At 49.3% G+C, this 20547-nt stretch overlaps 1 protein-coding gene across 21 annotated transcripts in view; it reads left to right on the top strand.

Moving 5' to 3' along the window:
- Hdac4 (histone deacetylase 4) overlaps positions 1 to 20193 on the top strand; it is a 289492-nt gene extending 269299 nt beyond the window's left edge. For 18 of the 21 annotated variants that reach the window (XM_074072154.1, XM_074072156.1, XM_074072155.1 and 15 more), the window contains 3 exons: positions 7909 to 7993; positions 8959 to 9100; positions 9353 to 14013. In XM_074072154.1, coding sequence (XP_073928255.1) covers positions 7909 to 7993; positions 8959 to 9100; positions 9353 to 9392 — 267 coding nt within the window. In that variant the 3' untranslated portion in view covers positions 9393 to 14013. The other 3 variants (XR_012447441.1, XR_012447440.1, XM_074072166.1) reach the window with 3 other exon arrangements.
- Positions 20194 to 20547: the final 354 nt, after the last annotated feature.

The following is a 20547-nucleotide window of genomic DNA, read 5'->3' as shown; positions in this document are numbered from 1 at the left end:
GGTATGATCCTTCTATTGCTGTTTTCCTCAGGGCTTTTGTCATGGAGGGATGTTGAATTTTGTCAAAGGCTTTGTCTGCATTTATTGAAATGATGGTGTGACTTTTGCCCTTGGTCCTGTTTATGTGCTAATTACATTAATCAATTTGTGTATGTTGAACCATTCTTGCATTCCTAGAATCCACTGGATCATGACATATGATCTTTAATGTGTTACTGAATTTGGTTTGCACTTATATTATGGAGGATTTTTGCATCTGTATTTATCAAAGGTGTGTGTGTGTGTGTGTGTGTGTGTGTGTCCGTGTGTCCGTCCGTCCTTAACCAGTTTTGGTATCAGGGTAATATGGTGCTGGCACAAGAACAGACATAGACTAATGGAACAGAACAGAGGGTCAAGAAATAAACCCACACCTCTACAACCATCAGTCTCTTTAACAAATAGTTTTGGAGAAACTAGTTAGCCACGTTTAAAAGAATGAATCTAAACCCCTATCCCTCACTCTTTGTAAACATTAACTCCAAATGTATCAAAGACCTTAGTGGAAGACTTGAAACTTTGAGAGTGCTACAGAAAAAAAAACAAAGGCACAGGCCTCGATTTTCTGAATAGGACTTCAGTAACTGAGGAAATAATGAGAAGAATTGACAAATGGGCTGCATCAGATTAGCAAGCTCCCGTACAGCAAAAGAAACAATTGCCAGAGTGGAGAGCCAGCCTACAGAATGGGACAAAGTGTCGGCTGTTCATCTGACAGGATTAATATCCAGCATATATAAAGAGCTCAAAAAATTAAAAACAAAAAGAACAAGCAATCCAGTCAATAAATGAACTGAACAGACAGTTCTCAAAGGAAGAAGTACAAACGGCTGGGTAGAAAAATTCAGCATCAGGGAAATGCAAATCTGAAATCCACTGAGAGTTCATCCCAGTCAGAACAGCTGTCATCAGCATCAAGACCCACAAGTGTTGGCACAGATGTGGGAAAAGGGTCACTTATATGCTGTTGGTACAGATACGGAAATCAGCATGGAGCGTCCTCAAGAAACAAAAACTAGAACTCTCATCTGTCCTGGTACCTGAAGGATTCAAAGTCAGCATACAGTAGAGACACTTGCACACCCATGTTCACTGCAGCGCTGTTCACTGTAGCCAATTCATGGAATCAGATTGAAGGGCCCAACAGCAGGTGAATTGATTAAAAGAAGATGCTGTTTCCATAAAAATATGGCATATACCACAGTGGAGTATTAGCCATAAAAAAGGATAAAATTACATTGTGTGCAAGAAAGTGGATAGAACTAGAGATCACCATGTTAAGTGAAATGATCCAGACTCAAAAGACCCAAGCGTGGCATGTTTTCTCTCAGTGCACTCTAGACTTAAAATAGCGGGTATGTTAGGGACTAGGAAGAGGTTAGTATGGGTGATCAAAGTGCCTTGTACACATGTAGGAATATTCCTTGATAAAACCCATTATTTGAACAATTAAGGTATACTAATTTTTAAAACCTATTAAAAAAAAAACAATAAAATCCCAGTTAGAAGAGGGGTAATATTCTGAGGTGTCCCGACCACTTTTTCTTAAGTGAAAGTAACCTGCGTCTCGTCCTAGGCCTCTGGCACCACAGCAGAGCCTGGCACTTGTGAGACATTAGGCATAGGTCCTTAAACAACCACAGCGTGTAGCCATGGCAGCTTCAGTCCTGTGTCTGGACTGCAGTTTCACCTGTGTATCTCAAGCCTCCAGTGCCTGTTCCTCGTCCTCCTTTGTCCAAGGACCTGGGGTCCAGTCAGTTGGTTGGTGATGAGGCCGTCCTTTGCTGCCACCCTTGTCTGTCTTGCACATGGTCCTCTGGGGACACTGCAGGAAGCCTCTCATTGGCGAGGCCCAAATGCCATCACAATCACCTCTTCTAGCTTTGGTGTCAGCTGCCACAGGGTAGGAAATGTGGCTGAGGGATGTTTCAGAAAAGCTTGTTCACAACTTCCTCCTGCTCTTCCTGTGAATTCCACAACCACCCTGACAGGCCAGCTCAGAGCACGGTCAATCCCGTGTTCTTTCTTGGTATGTGCAGGAAGCAGGAACCTGAGACGCTGGCAAGGAGATGCAGCACAGAGTCTGTGCAGAGAAAGCAGAGTCCCTGTGTGGTATAGGATGGGAGGCACTGCGCAACGAGCTTCAGGTCCCCAGAGGCCAGGCGTGACAGCGGCATAGCATTTAGCCCAGGAGGACTGGGATGCCTGGGGCATGCCAGGGGCCAGCGAGGACCAAGGGAGCAGCGAGGACCAGGGTTTGTTCCTGAAAATTCTTCCATGACCTCACCTCAGCAACTCTGGGAGCACAGCCTGTGCTGTTGTGTGCACAAAGCAATAGTGAGTTAGGGAAATGAGGGAGTTTTTTTTTTTTTTTAAGATGCTAAATATTTTTCTTTTTGTATCATTTTCATTTATTTTTTAAATGAGTGATTTTTTTTTTTAATTTGGTGTTACTGGTGTCAACTCACGACCTCACAATTGCTAAGCAAACACTCTGTTGTCACTTGAGCCATGTCCCCAGCCCAATGAGTGAATTTTTTACAAACTTTTTTCTTGGCCAGGTGTGGTGGCACATGGCTATAATCCCAGCTATTCAGGAGGCAGCAGGAGAATTATGGTTCGAGGCCAGCCTGGGTAAAAAGTTAGCAACACCTCATCTCAACCAACAAGATTATTTTTGTAATCCCCGAAGGGGCTTGACTCAAGTGTTAGCACACCTGCATAGCAAACTCAAGGCCCTGAGTTAAAACCCCAGTACTGCCAAAAATAGAACTTTTTTCTTCAAAGTGGTGAAACTAAAATCCTGGCAATAGTATTGGGGTTGAAGTGTAGCAATCAGAATACGTTAGTCTGCACTGACCTCCAATCCAAGGGCTGGTGCTCTGCTTCTGCCTTCTGTCTGGTGAAGGGACTAGGGCTTTGCTCCTTGTCCACCTCCACAAAGGACCACTATGGGTATGTTGCTGTCTTCTGGTTAGGGGGCTGGCTTGCTCCTTGCCTGCCACTGCCTCCTCTCTTGACACTTCTGGGTTGTTCCAGGTTTGGTTGCTGCAGTCATGAGCTGTGGCAAATTTTGACAGTCTCCTGGGCCCACCTAATAAATACCCAGAAGCAGCTTCCATGGACCCCATGCCTGTCTCTTTGCAGGACAGCATCAGGTTAGGTTCCAGAGGTGTGTCCCCTTCCCACAGCATGGAGTGACTGAGCTCTGCCTGAGCATTCTTGCACCAACTCCGGGTGCTTTGCATGATCGTTTGTGCATGGCCACTGAGCCCAGCCACCTTGGCCTCTGTTCATTGGCCAGTTGACTCTCTTCCTGTGAAGTCCATGTTTTTTCCTAGTTTCCTGTTGGGTCACCTTTTTCCTCTTTATGTATTTTTGCGGGTGTAACTTAAGTAGAAAGTGGAAGGAGTGGAAGCAGGTGAACCCAGTAGACAGGGCCTTCGCACAGGTTATCTGAGGCCGATGTATTGCTCACAGGAGGCCACAGGCCACAGAAGCTTACAAGACATCCCCTGAGGTGCAAAAAAGCTGTCTGGGTGGGCAGGGGTCTCTCTGCACCCCAGCCGAAGGGTCCTGGAAAGCAGATGCCCTGGGTTTAGACCCAGCTGGGCTAAAATATAGCAGGATGTCCTGTTTCCAGGAAGGACAGGGATCCAAGAGGACTCTGGTGGCCATGGGATCCTGTGGATGACGATTGTTACTGGTTCAGTGTCCTTAGAGGTTAGGTCAGCTCACAGATTCTGGTCCTTCTCAAGCTAATGTGGAAGGTGCTGACTTTGCATCAGCACAAGTGCAGTTCTTTGGTTGCAGCTCTTCTGGTTTTCTGTATCCTGCCAGGTGTTGTCACTGGAACCAGTTGCTTCAAAGAGCCTGCTTTTTGCTTTTGAGAATGTATTTATACCTGCTCCTTTCTTCCGTGTTTTCTTTACTGCATTCTCTTGCTAGCTTCTTAAACTTTTCAGTCTTCCTTCCTGACATGACTGCAGTCCAGCTGTGACTCACCATCCTGATAATGTAGCACTTTGAGTTTCTAGTCCCAAGCACTCCTGACTTCTGATCTCTGTTAGGATTGCATCTTTGACCCAAGAGTTGGTGTTTTTTCATTTGCAGATGTGAGAACACATGGCTCTCTCTTTGTTACCAGTTTTTAACTATGTGTGGTTAGAAAAGAAGATTCGTTTGGCATTTCTTTTTGTGGGGACTTGCCTGATGAGCTAGCACAGGGTCAGTCTGTGCAGACACTCCACGTGTGTTTGAGATCATTTCCTTCAGCCGGACTTGCAGAGGTCTGTTTATGCCTATTAAACCAAGCTTGCTAATTGCATTACTCATACTTTGTTTCTTAGCTTTCATCTGCTAGATTAAGGCATATCACAGTCTTCTGCTGTGAGATCCCTTTCTTTGTGTCTGCTCTGTTTTGTGCATTTCAAAGCAATTTTACTGAAGGTGGATGTTTAAAAGCCTTTGCATCCTTTTCAAGGATTGCATAGCAGCCTTTCTTATTTCCAGTCACATTCTTCCTTGAATCTCTGTCCAGCTATTCAAGATGCCACACACCAGCCTTCTTTTGGCTAGCAGTGCCCGGCCACTCCGTTTTTATCATTGACTTTCAGCCTTCCCTGTCAGTTTTACCTATGTTCTTTGTGAGCAACATAAAGCTGGGAGTTATTTTTACTTTTGCGTATATCTAGTCCAGCAACCTGTGCTTTCAGTGGAAACTTTGCTCTTTTACTGCTCTTTGACTATGTGTTTTCCATCTTATTTTGTTTACTCCCACTTCCTTTGTTTTTTTCCTCTTCTTGGTGTGATTTCATGTTCTCTGTGTTTTGTTTGTTCCTGATGCTGAATGAAAAGACACATATCCCATTTCCTTCTTATCTACTGGGAATGGACCAAGGCCTGGACCACAGTGGCCCCATTAGGGTCTCCAGAATGAATACCAGTTGCCCAGTTGAACATCTCTATATTGAGGCATTGTGGTTCTTCAGAAATTCAAATTTTCCTGGGACCCTGGTAAATCTGCAGCCAAATCCAACCCCTGCAGGTTCTGTGCTGTCTTTGACCAGCAGTCATACACCTCTCTCTCTCTCTCTCTCTCTCTCTCTCTCTCCCCCCCCCCCCGCTTGTTCTCTTTCACTGAGTGGGTGAACATGTTCTGTTTGCTTGGGCTTTACTGGACTCAGGCCACTTCTTCACTCAGCATTCCTTCTTGTTTCTCCCCCATCTCTAGGACCATTTTCATTCTGCCCTGAGTCATCTGTAGGATTCCCTTGGGAAAGAACTCACATGGTCAGCATCCTGGTTTGGTTTGGGGAAAACATATTCATTCCACCCTGTGCTTTTCTGTGGTACTGGGGATTGAACCTGGTGCTTTGTGGGGGAGCTCTACCACTGAGCTACGTCCCCAGTCCTTTTTTAAAATTTATCTTTGAGACAAGGTCTTGCTGAGTTGCCCAGCCTGGTCTTGAACTTGAAGTCCTCTTCCCAAGTAGCTGGAATACAAGTGCTAGCCACTTCGCCTAGCCCTACTCCACCCCGTTCTTAATGATAGCTACACTGAGCGTACAACTCTGAATTCAGTGTTCTCCTTGACCCATGGAAGATACCAAACCACTGTCTCCTTGTTTCCCTTGCTGTTGAGAAACAGGCTGTGTTGACTGTACCCGTGAGGATTATCTACCTGCTTTCTCTAGCTACTTGTAGAATTTTCCATTTGTCTTTGATGTTCTACAGTTTCTTTCTCATATGCCTATGTGTGGGTTTCTGTTTTTATTCTCCCTGCTTGGGTCTTACTACTTCCTGTGCTCTGGAGAATCCTCACCTGCTGCCTCCTTTAATGGTGCCTCTCCCCTTTCTATTCCCAGGAACAGGCAGAGCCTCATGAGACCTAACTCCTGCCCACCCCTGGCTTCTCTGTGCTGCTCTGGTCATCCCTTCAGATGCAGCTTCCAGGTTTCTAAGTTCCTCCTCATCTGGCCTCCATGTTTCTAACTGCTGGGCTATGCACTCATTTCTGAAGGCTCTGTTGGCTCTTACCATCTCCCCGGTCAGATCAGTAAGCTCTGCTTCTTCCATCAGCCATGAATGTATGTATTTGACTTTGAATACATATTCAGCCTATTTCCTTTGCAGTTTATAACTGACCATTTCAGTAAAGCAGTCTTTGAGGACCTAAATTTGCATGTTTTATAGACTTTCTACTTGGGGATAGTTCTAAATTTACAGAAAAGTTGTAGAAATAGTTCCTCAGTTCCTGTCTCCCCTCAGAAAGTTTCTCCTGCCATGACCTTGACATTAGGTGGGTCATTGTCACTGCTTGGGAACCAGCCCTTCCTCTGTCACGGTCCCATTCAGGGACCCACTGGCCGTTCTATATCCTTAGACCCTTCTTTTTCTTTGTCTTTTCTTTTTGTTCATGACTGATAACATAGGTGTTTTGCAGGTCTGAGGTTTTTCTCAGGGGCCATTCTGAACTCTGCACATCAGGACTGTACATGTACCTCCCCACTGGCGAGGCTCACCTCTGTCACTTGGTTTCCACTGTGAAGTTACTTCTTTCCTGCCCCTGGGGATGGGTGAGGCAGCAGTAAGCTCTGCATCCTGGAGGGGGGAGTAAGTGCCTAAATTATTTTGTAGCTCTTCTCTGTGGAACATTAGTCTCTTCTCCCACTTATTTACACCTGGGCCCGACCCAGCTCCTTACCTGACACTTTGGGTGAAGATTATTCCATTGCTCAGCCTCCCCAACTGCGGCCACAGGGCACTCTCCTAGACTGACACTACATCCTTTGGCGTCCTGACTATGGTGCCACCAGGTGCTTCAGGCTCCTCTTGTGTTTCCCTCACTCAGGCCTGTCATGAGCCATTGCTGGCTCCTTTCTGTGTTGTATAACTCCTTTAATTGGGAGCTCTTTCATTGGGACATAACTGGCAGCACTCACATGCAGTCTAGTTGGGGGTAAATGCCTCACAAGAAGGCTGCAGTCATTCCTTCTGTGTGTACTGGATTTTTGGGCCCAGCTGCTGTAAATGACAAATGTCCACTCTCAGTACCTACCCCAGACTCTCACGGTGGCTTTCTTTTAACTTCCATTGACAACCAAGGCTAAAAGCAAAGTTTAGCCATACCATTTATCTCTCTAGCTCACTGACAGCCTTTCTAGCCCTTTCCTGACAGTACGGGGTCATCTCAACCTCCAGGGTACCTGGGAACATTGGGACCAGCCAGTTTCCATGGTCAGGTCTAGCTTCATTCCAGAACCCAGCATATCCCCAGGTTTAGAGGTTTGTTTTTAATTGCTGTGTTCTTTTTGTCTCAGTCATGTACCTTTAGCTGTTGTGTTGCAGGTACTCTGTTTGCCCTGTGGCCTCCACTTTACTTGCAAACCTCTTCCCTGTGGTTTCAGGGAAACGGTACAAAATGAGTGGTCTATCCACCTCTTTCCATTTACCTTCCTGGTGGAAAACCAAGATCACGGGCTATTAAGCATTCTGATAAGTAAGGCCAGGGATATGGAAGTGATTGTTCCCAAAACTATCCTTTCCCTAATGTGACTTGTGGCCTACATAGCAGAAACCAAGGTGATGTCCTACGCTCAGCCCATGTGTGCAGACTGTCTTCCTCTTGCTCCTCCTTAAGAACCCGTGAATATACTTTATGGTACCCTAAGAAAAAATCTCTGTAGAAAATAAACAGACCTTTTAAAAGAATGTATATAATAAATACCAAAGCCACATTTGACTTGTCAGAACTACTTTTCTTCACAATTAAGTCAGGAGGCAGATGCTGTTTCTGAACTTCCATTTTAATACACACGATAACATCACTACTCTTATGGTCACTATATATTTATATCTTTTCTCCAGCTTGAGCCTCTGCCAGAAAAGGTTTTACAGCAAAGACCCAATGCCAATGCTGTCCGCTCCATGGAAAAAGTCATGGAAATCCACAGTAAGTTGATCACTGAGTGCTCATGGGGACCCATCTGGGGACAGGAATTCTCTGTTTCCCAACCCCCTTCTATCCCCTGCTAGCAGCCTCTGCAGGCCTACATAGGTCTCGCTGTCCACTGGTGTTTTAACAAGCTGATAGTGGCTTGCACTTATCCCTTCGGGGCCTCCCCAGAGCTTGCACAAGTGGTGTTTTCATCTCTAGTTTATAGGTCAGAAGACATGAGGCTCAAATGGTCTCAGTCAGTGTGAATTCACTTGCCCCAGATCCCCAGCCTGCAGGGGTGTTTGTGCCATTAGCCTATGTCCTCGGCCAGAGCTGTCAGCCCTACAGAGACCCAGTGTGCAGAGTGTAGGCCTACTTCCCAGCACTGCCTCCCATGCAACAGATCCTGGACCCAGAGGACAGGCAGACAGGCAGATGACTCCCACTTGCACACCTGTCTCAGGTGTACCCACCAGACACTGTCCTCATCACAAAGCCCACTTTGTCTAGGCCTTTGAGACACTCCAGCTGGGGGTGCCTCCTGCATAGGGAGCATCTCAGCAGAGGTCTGCTCCCAGCTCCCTGTGTTGGGGCATTTGGTTCCTGGCCTTAGAGCCATTCCCACAACAGCCTGCACGTTCTTTATGCTCAGGCCAGATCTGGCGACTTCCAAGCATCTGCAAAGCTCCAGGTAGGAGATTCCCAAGCACCCTTGCCTGCTTCCAGACCCAGGAAGCCCCTGTGCTGCCAGGCCTGCAACCCGCACTCCTGGGTGCCCACAGCAAGGCTGGGCCCTGTGGGTGCTGAGGGCCAAGCCCCATGGAAATTCACAGCGCCAGCCCAGGTGGTTCTGTGGTGTCCAGTGTTGTGAGCTCATCCCCAGGCAGCACTCCCTAACAGATACCTGGTGGCCTGGAGAGCCCTGCTAGGGCCCAGCAGCACTGGCTGAGGCCCATCCTGAGCACTTTCCTTGCCTCCAGGCAAGTACTGGCGCTGCCTGCAGCGCTTGTCCTCCACAGTGGGGCATTCTCTGATCGAGGCGCAGAAGTGTGAGAATGAGGAAGCTGAGACAGTCACCGCCATGGCCTCGCTGTCAGTGGGCGTGAAGCCCGCCGAGAAGAGGTGAGCATCTGCCCTTGCCCTCCCCACTTGCTAGACAGTCTCTGCACGGGGACACTCTGCAGCCCTGCCAGGAATGGCCCTGTGGGGGACAGGACAGGACAGTGGAAGTTTGTGTACAGTGTAGAAGAGCCTTGGAAACACTCAAGGCCATGACTAGCAGAGCATTGGGTGGGGCAGTGGATTGCGTGGGACTGCCCAGTGGTGTCATATCACTCACTGTGCACCCCTCCCCTCACCCTTTTCTCTCCACAGGCCAGACGAGGAGCCCATGGAAGAAGAACCACCACTGTAGCACCCCTCGAAGCTGCTGTTCTCTCATTTGTTTGTCTGTCTTGAAGCTCAGCCAAGAAACTTTCCCGTGTCACTCCTGCGTCCTGCCATGGTGCTCTCTGAGCAGGAAGGGACGCCAGGTAGGCAGCAGCAACGGGAGGCCTTTCCGCTGCCCCAGACCACAGTCTGGAGACGCACATGCACAGCGGGCGTGGCAGATCATACAGAACACGGACAGCGTGCGACAAGCGGACGCACGGACACGTGGAAGCCAAGCACACACTGGCGGTTCCCCCAGGGAAGCGCAAAGGAAGAAGCCTGTGGCAGCTTGAGCAGAGTTGCCGAAGTCAGTTGACGTGAGGAAAAGAAAATGAAAATCAAAGATCTAATAATACAAAATGAACTTGATTAAAACTGGTGCTTAAAGTTTGATTCTTACCCACAATTCCACAGTCTCCGTGTAAACCACTCATCTTGTAGCTTATTTTTTTTAAACAAAGTTTTCTATGGCTCTGGCCTGCCTTGTGACCCATAGCGGTGTGCCATGGGGGTTTGCAGCCGGGTTGGGGACAGAGTTGGATGAACCTTTAAAGAAAAAACTGGACAAACAGAAATGTGAGCCTGGAAGTCAGCTTGAGCTTCTCAAAGCCATCGGAGATGCGAGTTCGTGCCTTTTTCTATTGCTCTGATGGATGTTTGTGGCTCAGTTTTCTAAAGTCTGAGGAACAATGCCTTAAGAAAAAATAAACAGGAAGTGGTGGGACAGTTTCCTGTGGCTCGTGGAGCCTGGTGGTGCTGGCCCTGGTGCTCCAAGGACGGGTGCCAGCTGCCGTCCTGGGGAGGCCAGAGTCCAGCAGGCTTTGTTTGGCTTTATTGCTGTTTAAGGAAAACGGAGGGAGTTCCAAAAAAGCAGCAAACACTGTTGGGGGTTTTGAAGTCCGGCAAGTTTTACATGAATCCAAAGTGTTCTTTTCTCATACGTCACACAGCAACCGAGCGTCTCCATTTGGTCGTGAAGCATGCCGTAGGCACACTACAGTGTTACGATCGGAATGCTTTTTATGAAAAGCAAGCAGCATGAAGCACTGCTTAAGTTTTAGGTATAAATAAATATATATGTGTATAATATATATTCCAATGTATTCCCAGCTAAGAAACTTGATTCTTATGAGATCTTGATAAATATTTATAATGCATTTATAGAAAAAGTATATATATATATATAAATATATATATATATATATATATATATATATATATATAAAGTAACTGCAGATTGTGAAGGTCCCTGGCAAGTGGAGGGCTTGGGAATTAGCTCTGCGGTGCTTAGGGAACAGGATCCGGATTGAAACCCGTGCATTCTTGAACTCCGGATTGGCCAGCGTTCAGATCGACAACACGGTCACCCCTGGGCAACTTCCCTACCAGTTTGTATTTTAATTTTAATTATTTTTTAACAGAGCCCCCGCCCTCCCCAAGCCTCCGTGCACATATGTACCTAATGAGTTTTTATAGCAAAGAATATAAATTTGCTGTTGATTTTTGTATGAATTTTTCACAAAAAAAGATCCTGAAGAAGCATTGTTTTGTGAATCTTACATTTTTCCTCACCATTTAGTAGTTTTCTGAATGGTAATAATGTCTAAACTATTTTCCTTTCTGAATTCTCGCATGTATGTTTTTGACCTTGCAAGGTTTTATGATTTGGTTCTGTTTGTGTGGTGACCTTGTCCTGCAGCATGCAGGACCAGCGCCATCAGAGGCGATTTTCAGAAGGAGCCTTGAATGAGGCAGGAGCCAGGGTCTTTTAGAGTGACACCAGTGGTGGTATCTTCCGAGCCACGCTCAGGAGCTACACAGGAAAGCCAGGTGCTTCTCTGGTCTCGGCATAGTAGTGTACCATGTGGCAAGTGTGGGGCACCAGGAGCAGTGAGCATTAACAACGCTCTGTTCAGACTTCTCTGACCACTCTGTCAGGATGGAATTCTAGCTCCAGTTTTCCAAAGACCTTTTAAGCGTGTCAGCAATGCAAGGCCCTGAATGGGATCTTACACCCATTCAGGCTCTGGCTGGAGCCACAGCCCTGGGCTTGGAGCTGTGGCTGTAGGAAACGAGGCCCTTGTGGTTTCTGAGCCTGCAGGAGCGCGCAGGGTCCTGAAGGGACAGCCAGCCTTTGTCTTTGTTCTTTTTCTTGTTGACAATAACTGACAATAGTTACTTTTTACTAGTAACTTATTTTCTAGCACTTGAAGCCACCAATTTCATTCCAAAGTGTGTCAAGTTCAGAATTGTAGGAGGAAGTTTAGATGCTCAGGTGTGACCCCAAGCCAGGTTTCTGAGTTTGGTAAAGTTTACCGGGTAGACGGGAACTCAGCCAGACTTCCAACCGGATGAATACAAGTTCTTGGATTCTTGGTCACTGGTGATCAACGCTGAGTTAGTGGTTGGAGAGCAGAACAGAGAGGTCTTGAGATGTGTTTGACTCTCCTCCCTACCAGCCACTCTGTTCCAAAGTGCATGTTGGCAGGAGGAGGAGACAGGCAAGCCCCTCCCACAATATTGGTGACAGAGCCCAGCCTGCCACTCTTCTGGCCTCCAGGACCTGTTCTCTGCAAACCCTGTGGGGACCTTGCCCCCACACTTGCCCTCTATTCCAGCCGTGGCTCACGAGGAACGCTCCTCAACATCTTTTTAGATGATGGCCTAACTTGGGCCACTTTGGTGGCCTCACTTCTCGCCCCTTTCAGATGGAGACCTCTGCACAAGAGGCGGGGTGAGAGCACAGTCCCTTTGCCCACCCACCCCAGCCCCACACGTGCTAAGAGCATTACCTTGTAGCCTTTGCTTTCCTTTGCAGATACACTTGGCCCTTCTGCAGTGCGAGTGGCACAGGGGCTGCCTGGGCCCCATGGGCAGGACTACAGCTGAGAGTGTGGCTTACCACACTTCCCTGACTGGTCCTCAAAACTTTAACCTTTTCTTTCCTTTGCAAAGACCTTTGGGCACTGGGTGGGTGAGCACTTTACATCCCTTTAAGGGAAACCTGAAGATGCTACCAGGATGGGTGCTGTCCACCCACCCTTGGGGCTTCCTGCTGTACCCTGATGTGCCCATACCCCACCAGCAGGCAGCTGTCCATCCCCAAGACCATGCCATGTCGCTGGGACTGGCCACCCCTCCCAGCATCCCAGGGATCTGGTTCTGGAGGGCCACCTTGTCAAAGTGTTTAATTTCTTTGAAAATCGTTTTCCAAGAGGAAGGACCGTTTTTTGCAATGGTCTGACACAAAAGCAAGTCTGGATTTTGCAGCACTAGCAGTGGGCTTGGTTGTGTTTATTTCCATCAGAACATTCCTTCTTCACTGGTCACAGCCACGTGCTCATTCCATTCTTTTTGTAGACTTTGGGCCCACGTGTTTTATGGGCATTGATACATATATAAATATATAGATATAAATATATGAATATATTTTTTTAAGTTTCCTACACCTGGAGGTTGCATGGACTGTACGCCCAGCATGTCTTTATATTGTATACAGATTTTGCACGCCAAACTCGGCAGCTTTGGGGAAGAAGAAAATGCCTTTTTGTTCCCCTCTCATGACATTTGCAGATACAAAAGATAAAAATTTTTCTGTAAAACAAAACCTTGAGGGAGAGGAGGGGGACGTTTGAGTCTTATTGAACTTATTCTTAAGAAATTGTACTTTTTATTGTAAGAAAAATAAAAAGGACTACTTAAACCTTCGTCATTTTAAGAAAAGTTTACCTAGCACTCCTGGCATACTGATAATAGAGACGATCGTTCTTATGTGGAAGCTGTTTTAGGGAAACCACGGCATTCAGAGTGACCTGCCTGTCTCTATTAGTTGTTCTGGGGGAATTTTGTTTTGTGTTCTTTGTTTCTTTTTTTCTCCCTCCACGGGCCAGGCACGCACTCCCTGCGGCCTTGTGACTTTATGCTGACTCAGACCCAGGGATCTGAGCCCCTCTCCCACACAGCCTGTTGGCTTCACGTTGCTTTTGGATGGCGTGTAGCCAGAACCCACTGTAGCAGCCTTGCTGTATGAGCCCTGGGTCTGAGCGACACTCTGTGTCAGAGGACACTGCATCTCCAGTGTAGTGAAGCCTCACTTGTCTCTGACGTTGATTAAAAGTCTCCTACTGAAAGAAAAAAGCGCAGATTTTTGTTGCTGGTTTTTTTTTTCCGTGCGCTTCACAGTGGAGGCACTATTTTCAGTTAACGGAATGACGAACATATAATAGATTCACAATATACATGGGGGGGTCAGACCTCACTCACCCAAGAGCTCATTGCAGATGTGTGGTAGGAACAGTTGTAATGACCTTGAGCCCTATTTGATGTGTGGGCTCCATACAGGCCACGGCCACCATTTGCTTCTGTAACTGAACCTATTTTCTCTTTGACTGTTGACCTCCCTGTGCTTTCTCTTGCTCAGGGCACTTGGAGGCCTTATTTTGGTTTTCTCATTCTTGTTTCGTTTTGTGTGGGTGGATTCTTACTGACCAACGGTGTCCTGTGACGGTCACCTAATTCCACCTTGCCGGAGTCCAGTGTTTTGTACCACATCACACACTTGTTACTCTTGTGGTGTAAATAAAGACTGCGTTAATTGCCCTCCATCTCTGCTTTCTACTCGTGCACTCTCTTCCTCATTAGCTCTTATGCGCCTGGGACACTCAGGAATGACCATCACATTCCAACACACAGGAATGACACATGGTTGGGTCCCTCAGGGATGGCGCCTTGGTCCAGACCCAGCAGCAGCCCTCCACCTGTAAGTTGGGCCTGTGGGAATGTCCTCCTTTTCAACTTCCAGTAATTTAAAGCTTTGCACTATTTTCACACTGTAAATTCTTTGCAGGCTGTGGTGAGCTGGGCTAGAACCAACCTCAAAGGTGAGGGAGACTCAGGGAAGGGGACAAAGGGGGTCCTAGGCTCCGCCGTTCCCACCCCAGGGCACACTCCTCTAAACTCCAGTCCACAAACCCCAGTGTAGCCACCTGATCCATCCTCAGCTTCCCCCACCAGGTCACCCCTGCACAACACCAGGGAGACCATGTCCCTCTCTGGGCTCCTGCTTCCTGTGTTAATCACTTGAGGTGGGGAACAGGTGGGAACAACTCTAGGGCCTTTTAGCTCCAGTAGCACCCAAGGGTGCCTGAGATATGGCTGGAGTGCCCCCATACACACACATAGGACTGCTTCCTCCTTCCTTTCACAGTGGTCCCCCAAAGGGTGCTCAGTAAATACCCTGCATGCCAGATTATCAGCAGGCCTCCTGAAAACCCATGCTGTCACCCCCAGGCCATCATCCCCAGGTTGTCCCTGAGCCCCAGAAATAGCTGCTGGGAGCAGAGCTGCCCCTGCTGGCCTCAAACAGCCTGGCACAGAACAGCGGTCAGCCTGCAGGCCTTGTGTTTTAAGGGGAATCACCTGGAGCTTGAAGCCACCAAGTTTGGGCCAATTTGTTACACAGCACTGCGGCAATAGCTGGTGAACTCAGGAGAGTGAATGGGGGAGGACGGGGCAAGCCAGTCTTGAACTTAAGGCTGGAAACTACAAGGCCTTAGGGTCTGTTTGCTCAAAACAGGAGGTTGCCTTCCAACAGCAGCTCCAAAAGAGTGTCCAGCTTGAGGGTGGGGAGCCTGCCTGTGCTGTTTCATTACCGTGGAGGTTTCACAACACAGTCCTTAGCACACTCAGGAAAGGAGTGTGAGCAGCTGTGTGCTCACTGCCAAGCCTGCACACTCGTTGCCATTTTGCTGTGAAAGTTCTAACGAATGCGGCATGGCCCAGCCATGCCCCGCCACCAACGTAAACTGTGCTGGAATCACCGTTAGGGCTTCTCATCCGTTTTAACAACCTCTGATAGAGGCAAATCTTGGTGTTTATTATACATGGATCATATGCTGCAGAGACCTTTGGCTCCTGGTTTTTCCCCTGTGCTGTGCTGAGACCAGTCACATCCTTGCACATTTGCAGTGCTGTGTGGCACATCACCAGATGTTTCCATGGTTAGATTAACCATTCCTTTTCTGTAGGCGTGGAAGTTGCTGATTTTAATCCTCCACAGACAGCAGTGAGCCAAGTGACCTCCTCTGTCCTGGAGCACTCGTGGGGCCCATCTGCACGGAGTCTGGCCTGTGCCCACTCCCAACAGCCCAGGTTCATCAGACTAGGAGTTTAGTTTTCATGAGACCACCAATTACTGCCATTTTTAATGTCAGCAATCCAGAGTGAGAATGTTGTTTCAACATACATGTTGTTGCATTGTATGCTAGTTATCCATTGCTGTGTAACAAATTGCCCCAAAATTTAGCAGCTTCCAACAGTAGACATTTATCAGTCTAGCATTTTCCCTGGTTGGGTCAGGGTCTAGATCTGGTGGGCGGGTGCCTCTGGCTCCAGGTCTTCCTAAGTTTCTAGTCCAGCATCAGCCAGGCTGGCAGGCTCCTCTGAAGCATCCATGAGGACGAGGGGGGGGGCAGGAAGGGCTCCCCTCCACACACTCCCAAGGTTGACAGGCCTCCTTCCTTCACCTCTCAGCGTGGCATGGCACCCCACGGCATGCAGTCCAGGAGGGAGCACCCCTAGGAGAAGCCGCGGTCCCTGTCACCCATCTCAGAAGTGACAGCTCATCATTTCCATGCAGTTCTGTTACTCAAAGCTAGCATGAAGAGTTCGCACCTCGGTGAGTAAAAAGCCAAAACAAACACAGCCAAGAGAGATGTGTTTGTTGCCTGCACCAGGTAAGGAGAGCAAGGAGTTATTTCTTGAACAAAGGAAGTGGAGGGGGAGGGGGCACCCACACACATCCACATGGGGAAGCACTTTGGGGGCAGGCATGTTCCGAGCATGCTCAGTGTAAGGTCCTTTCTAGAGATGGTGCACAGGAACACTTCTGGCGCGTTTTTTTCCCAAACAAAGGTTTCAGGTGCAGCCAAAGAGAAGGGCACTTTGAAGGAGCATTAATGGAGGGAGCTGACCCTGAGGGCCTTTGCCTCACTCAACTGCAAACCGTGGCACCAACACTGGGTGGCAGGGAACCACCAAAGAAATTCTTGCCACAACTGGGGAAGCCACACTCTATATTCATGCTGTGCTTTATCTTGAAAATGTGCTCACACTGGATGCCTGCTGGCCGTGCACTGGCCTCTCTCCTGGATCCCTGTGCTGCCTCCTGCCTGGTCCACACTGCATCCTGAACACTCCCGCCAGAAGCACTAACCACGGCCCAAGGTCCCAGCCTCAGTTTCACGCTGCACACCTGCTGCCCTGTGCCTTGTCAGTCCGGGACCAGAATACAAACTCTGAAGCCATTTGGCCCCTCCAATCTTCCCTCCAAGGTAGTCCCCAAAATCCTCAACAGACAGGTCCACTGAGTGGCTGTGGTTTGTTCTCCACCATCTGGCTGGTAGTTTGAGAATCAGACTTGGGAAGCAGAGAGTTTTAAAATACATTTGGATTTCTAGTCCTTTGTCTTCTTTAAGTTTCTAAGTCTTTAGCTTCTTCTGTCTCTTTCCTTCTGATTGGAATGTTGAATGCGTCCCAGCCAGCCCTCCCCAAGGGGCCTTACCTCTCATTACAAAGATCAGGAGAAACTTCAAGATTACGTACAGACCCATTACCATAAAATTCATTCTAAATCTACAGTTAGTCTGTGTCTTACCATCATAAAAGTTTTAGTTAAGCTGCAAGTGGGAGCGTGGCGGAAGGTTCCCACGATGTTGGAAGGTTTGTTCTGACCGCTCCAAGAACTATTGGTCCTATCTGTGCAAACAGCTTAGGATAGGAAATGCTTTCATTAGAAGGTCTACTCAGGAATGTGCGTCTGCTCCCCAAAGTGCAAAGCCCTGCTGGCCGCAGGAGGGCGACCCTGTCCCCTCAATCACTAAGAACACCACCCACCCAGTTCTCACACACCGCTCCGAACGGCCTGGGCAGATTGACTTAAAGAAGGAATGTGCCAAGGGTGTATTTCTGCTCTTCTCTCCTTCTCTCCTTCCTTTCCTTCCTACTCACCCCCATTCCCATCTCCTGTCCCCTCTGCCCTTCCCTCCCCTTCCCTTGAACGGCTGGGCAGTGACAATGAAGAGGCCAGAAACCCTTAAGTAGTCAAGACGCTGCCCGAGAGATGTCAGTTCTCAGCCTGTATGGAGACTAATGAAACAAGCCAAGGTCAGCAGCCTGGGCATGGGGTGGGCAGTTCCCAGTGCTGGCTGTCCTCATGGACACTAAGAGCAGCTCAGGCAGCATGCAAGGGTGGGTCCTGGGACGTGTTCTAACACCTCAAAGCACAGACAGTATGGCAGCTGTCCTCTCAGAACAGGCAGTTCACGGGAGTGCCAGGCAGGGGGCCTTGGGTGAGCTGACATGGGACTCTGAAGAAAGACAACTTCTGAGAGTCCGCGGCACATGTCAAAAACTCCAGCAGCACGGAACAGAGGACACCAGGGCATGGAGCTGTACGCATTTCTGAGAGCAGCCTGCAGGTCTGTGTCCTCTCCGGTGATGGTCAGACTGGAATCTTCTAAACGCAACAGAAGTGAGGGAGCTGGAAGAGCCGTGCTAGAAAGGTAAGTCACAGATGCAGTGCTCAAGTGGGAGCGTTGTCTCAAAACTGCCCAGGGAGGACACGGGAGCAGGTCAGCAGGGACATGTGAAGCTGGACTGGCCAGGAGCTGACGGCAGGAAGTTGGGCGACCCAAGGCAGGGCTTCATGACACTGTGCTATGTGTTTGGAACTTTCCATAGTGAAAGTTTTTAAAAGCAACAGTAATAAGAAATCACAAAAGGCAGTCACAGAGAGATGTCACTCAATAGAAATGTAAAAGCATGTCTGAAAATTTAGCCACCTAAATAAGCCAAACTCACCAGACAAAGCAGGATGCCGCCCAGGGAGGACCCAACGCACGCATGCTGTCCACGCAGCAATCAGACAAACTGAAAACCAGAGTCTCCCCACCCCCACAGACCACGAGGTAAGACCAACCGTGATCAACTCAGAAACCGAAGGACCCCTGCGTGATGTTAACACACGAGCAGAGCTAAAAGAGGGCAGCTCAGGCCTGCGGACATCTAATGACTGGCCTGAAAGAGCCGTGGTGGTGGACAGGAGCCACTCCGAGCCCACTGCAGGGACATCACTGCTGGATAGTGACCAGGGTATTGGAGAGGAACCACATGGCTGTGCCGAGGTGGTAATTCCACGGCTGGGCCCCTGTCCCAGGAATGTAAATCTGATTACAGAAAACCTCGTGTCCAGAACTGCTCACCTCAGCATTAGTTAATGGAGAATTGGAGCCAGAAATGTGTAACGTTTACGGCTTCTTCTATGCACTGCCCACGTTGGGATGCAGAAGAAATGTCCCACGCAGCACGAGTCACAAACGGCTCTGTCTTCCAAGGGCGCTGTGAGAAGGGCAGAAATCCCTGCAGCAGTGTCCTCTCATTACTGGATGTGGATAGCCGGCTTCTCCTTTCCTGCATGTCAGGAGCACTGGTCACTCCTAGTTCACCTCCTTTGCATCCACAGGGACATGGGACTCCTGGCAGGGGCCTCTGCAAGGGAGCTGCAAAGACCCATACACGGGGGTGCGTATGGGAGTGACCTCTGCCATCCCGTTTGTGACAGACCAGCGCACCTGGAGAGGTGCTGGAAGGTGCCGTGTGGCTTACACAATGGGCAGGTTGCCCAATTGAATAACTGGGACCCTGTCTCCCTGAGCCCACCCTGCTGCCTCTCTCCTTGGGTTTGGGTAGCATTGAAAACAGGACTCCCTCCAGATGGGGCTCTGCTGGTCTCTGACTCACTGACCCCCCCGCCCCCCATACACGCTGCCTGTGGGAACCAAGCTGCTCATGAGACCCCAAGAATGGAGACTGAGGTCATTGACACCAGGTGGGTTTGCAGTAATTAAATATGCTTGGTCCCTTTTGACCGAGAGGGGATGCATTCTTGTGTTGGCTACTCAGTCTGGTGGATTTCCAAGAGTCCCTGTCACACAACTGTGTGTGAGAGCAGGGACACAGGGCAGGAGGGCAGTAGCAAGTGGCTGGAATGCTGGAGGCCAGGGCCCCCACGATCTGGAAAGACTTGGTGCACCAGAGAGGAGGGTTGGGGGCCCGGAGAGCTGCTGGAGGCCAGGGCACTTTCCAGCGCCACCTGGTAAGGTTTCCCGGAATCACAGCCTCACCCTGCTGCCCACCCCACCCCCCAGCAGAGGTGTCCACCCGCCCCCGGCTCCCCAAGCCCTGATCCTGGAGTGACGCAGTGGGCTCCACCCACTGCCCAGTGTCCTGGGCTCCTGCACTGACCAGGGCCCTGAAGACCTCTTGGCCGACTTCTGTCATCTCCCTCCCATGGTGGAGCCCACTGCCCACAGAGCAGCTTCTGGGTGGTGAGAACCCCTGGCCAGCCTGCAGCCAGCACTGGCTGTTCTGCACCTCCCTCTCACTGACCGTCTGCACACTGTCAGGAACCGTTCATAGGCTCAGCCTCCTGGGCTAACAGTCAGATGGGGACAGCAAGGCACGCTCGCAACATAGGAAACCAGTAACTTATCCAGGGGACTGGGAGGTAAGGCAGGCTGGGGAGTCCACAGTGGGGACACATAAGGGTAGGTGGACTGAGGAATCTGAGTGGGGGCTAGGGAGAGCAGGGAGGACTGCAGGGGCAATAGGTCCAAGCAGTGTTGAGGAAGAAGAAGACTAGTGGAGGGAAGGGAGAAGAAGGCATGAGTGACAACCCCACAGTGACTCTGTGCTAAATGCTGGCCTGGAGTCGTGGGGTGGTCAGCTGTGCCGTGACCAGGCAGAGCCGCAGCCAGGTGTACCAGGGAGGTGGTGATGCCAGCTTGGGTTCTGGACACCAAGGGACCAGCGTGCTTGGTTTGCTGAAGGACTGCACTCGGGGTGTAGAAGAAGGCTCAGCGTTGGGGTGGTGTCGGGTGTGCAGTGTGAGAATGAGGTGGAGTCACTAGTCACAGCTTCGCACACACTGAGCTGAGCAGACCATCAGCTTGGATGGGAGAGAGTACACAGACTGACACGTGAGCTGGACAGACAGAAGCACAGCTGAGTGTGTCACAGGCAATGTGGGCATGACACTGGATGACATGATAGAGCCATGAGTCTAATGACAGAGGAAGCAC

This window comes from Castor canadensis, chromosome 4 (genome assembly GCF_047511655.1).
Source record: "Castor canadensis chromosome 4, mCasCan1.hap1v2, whole genome shotgun sequence".
Classification (NCBI taxonomy): domain Eukaryota; kingdom Metazoa; phylum Chordata; class Mammalia; order Rodentia; family Castoridae; genus Castor; species Castor canadensis.
Note: the sequence above shows the minus strand (reverse complement) of the source record. Positions and strands in the feature narration are given on the sequence as shown.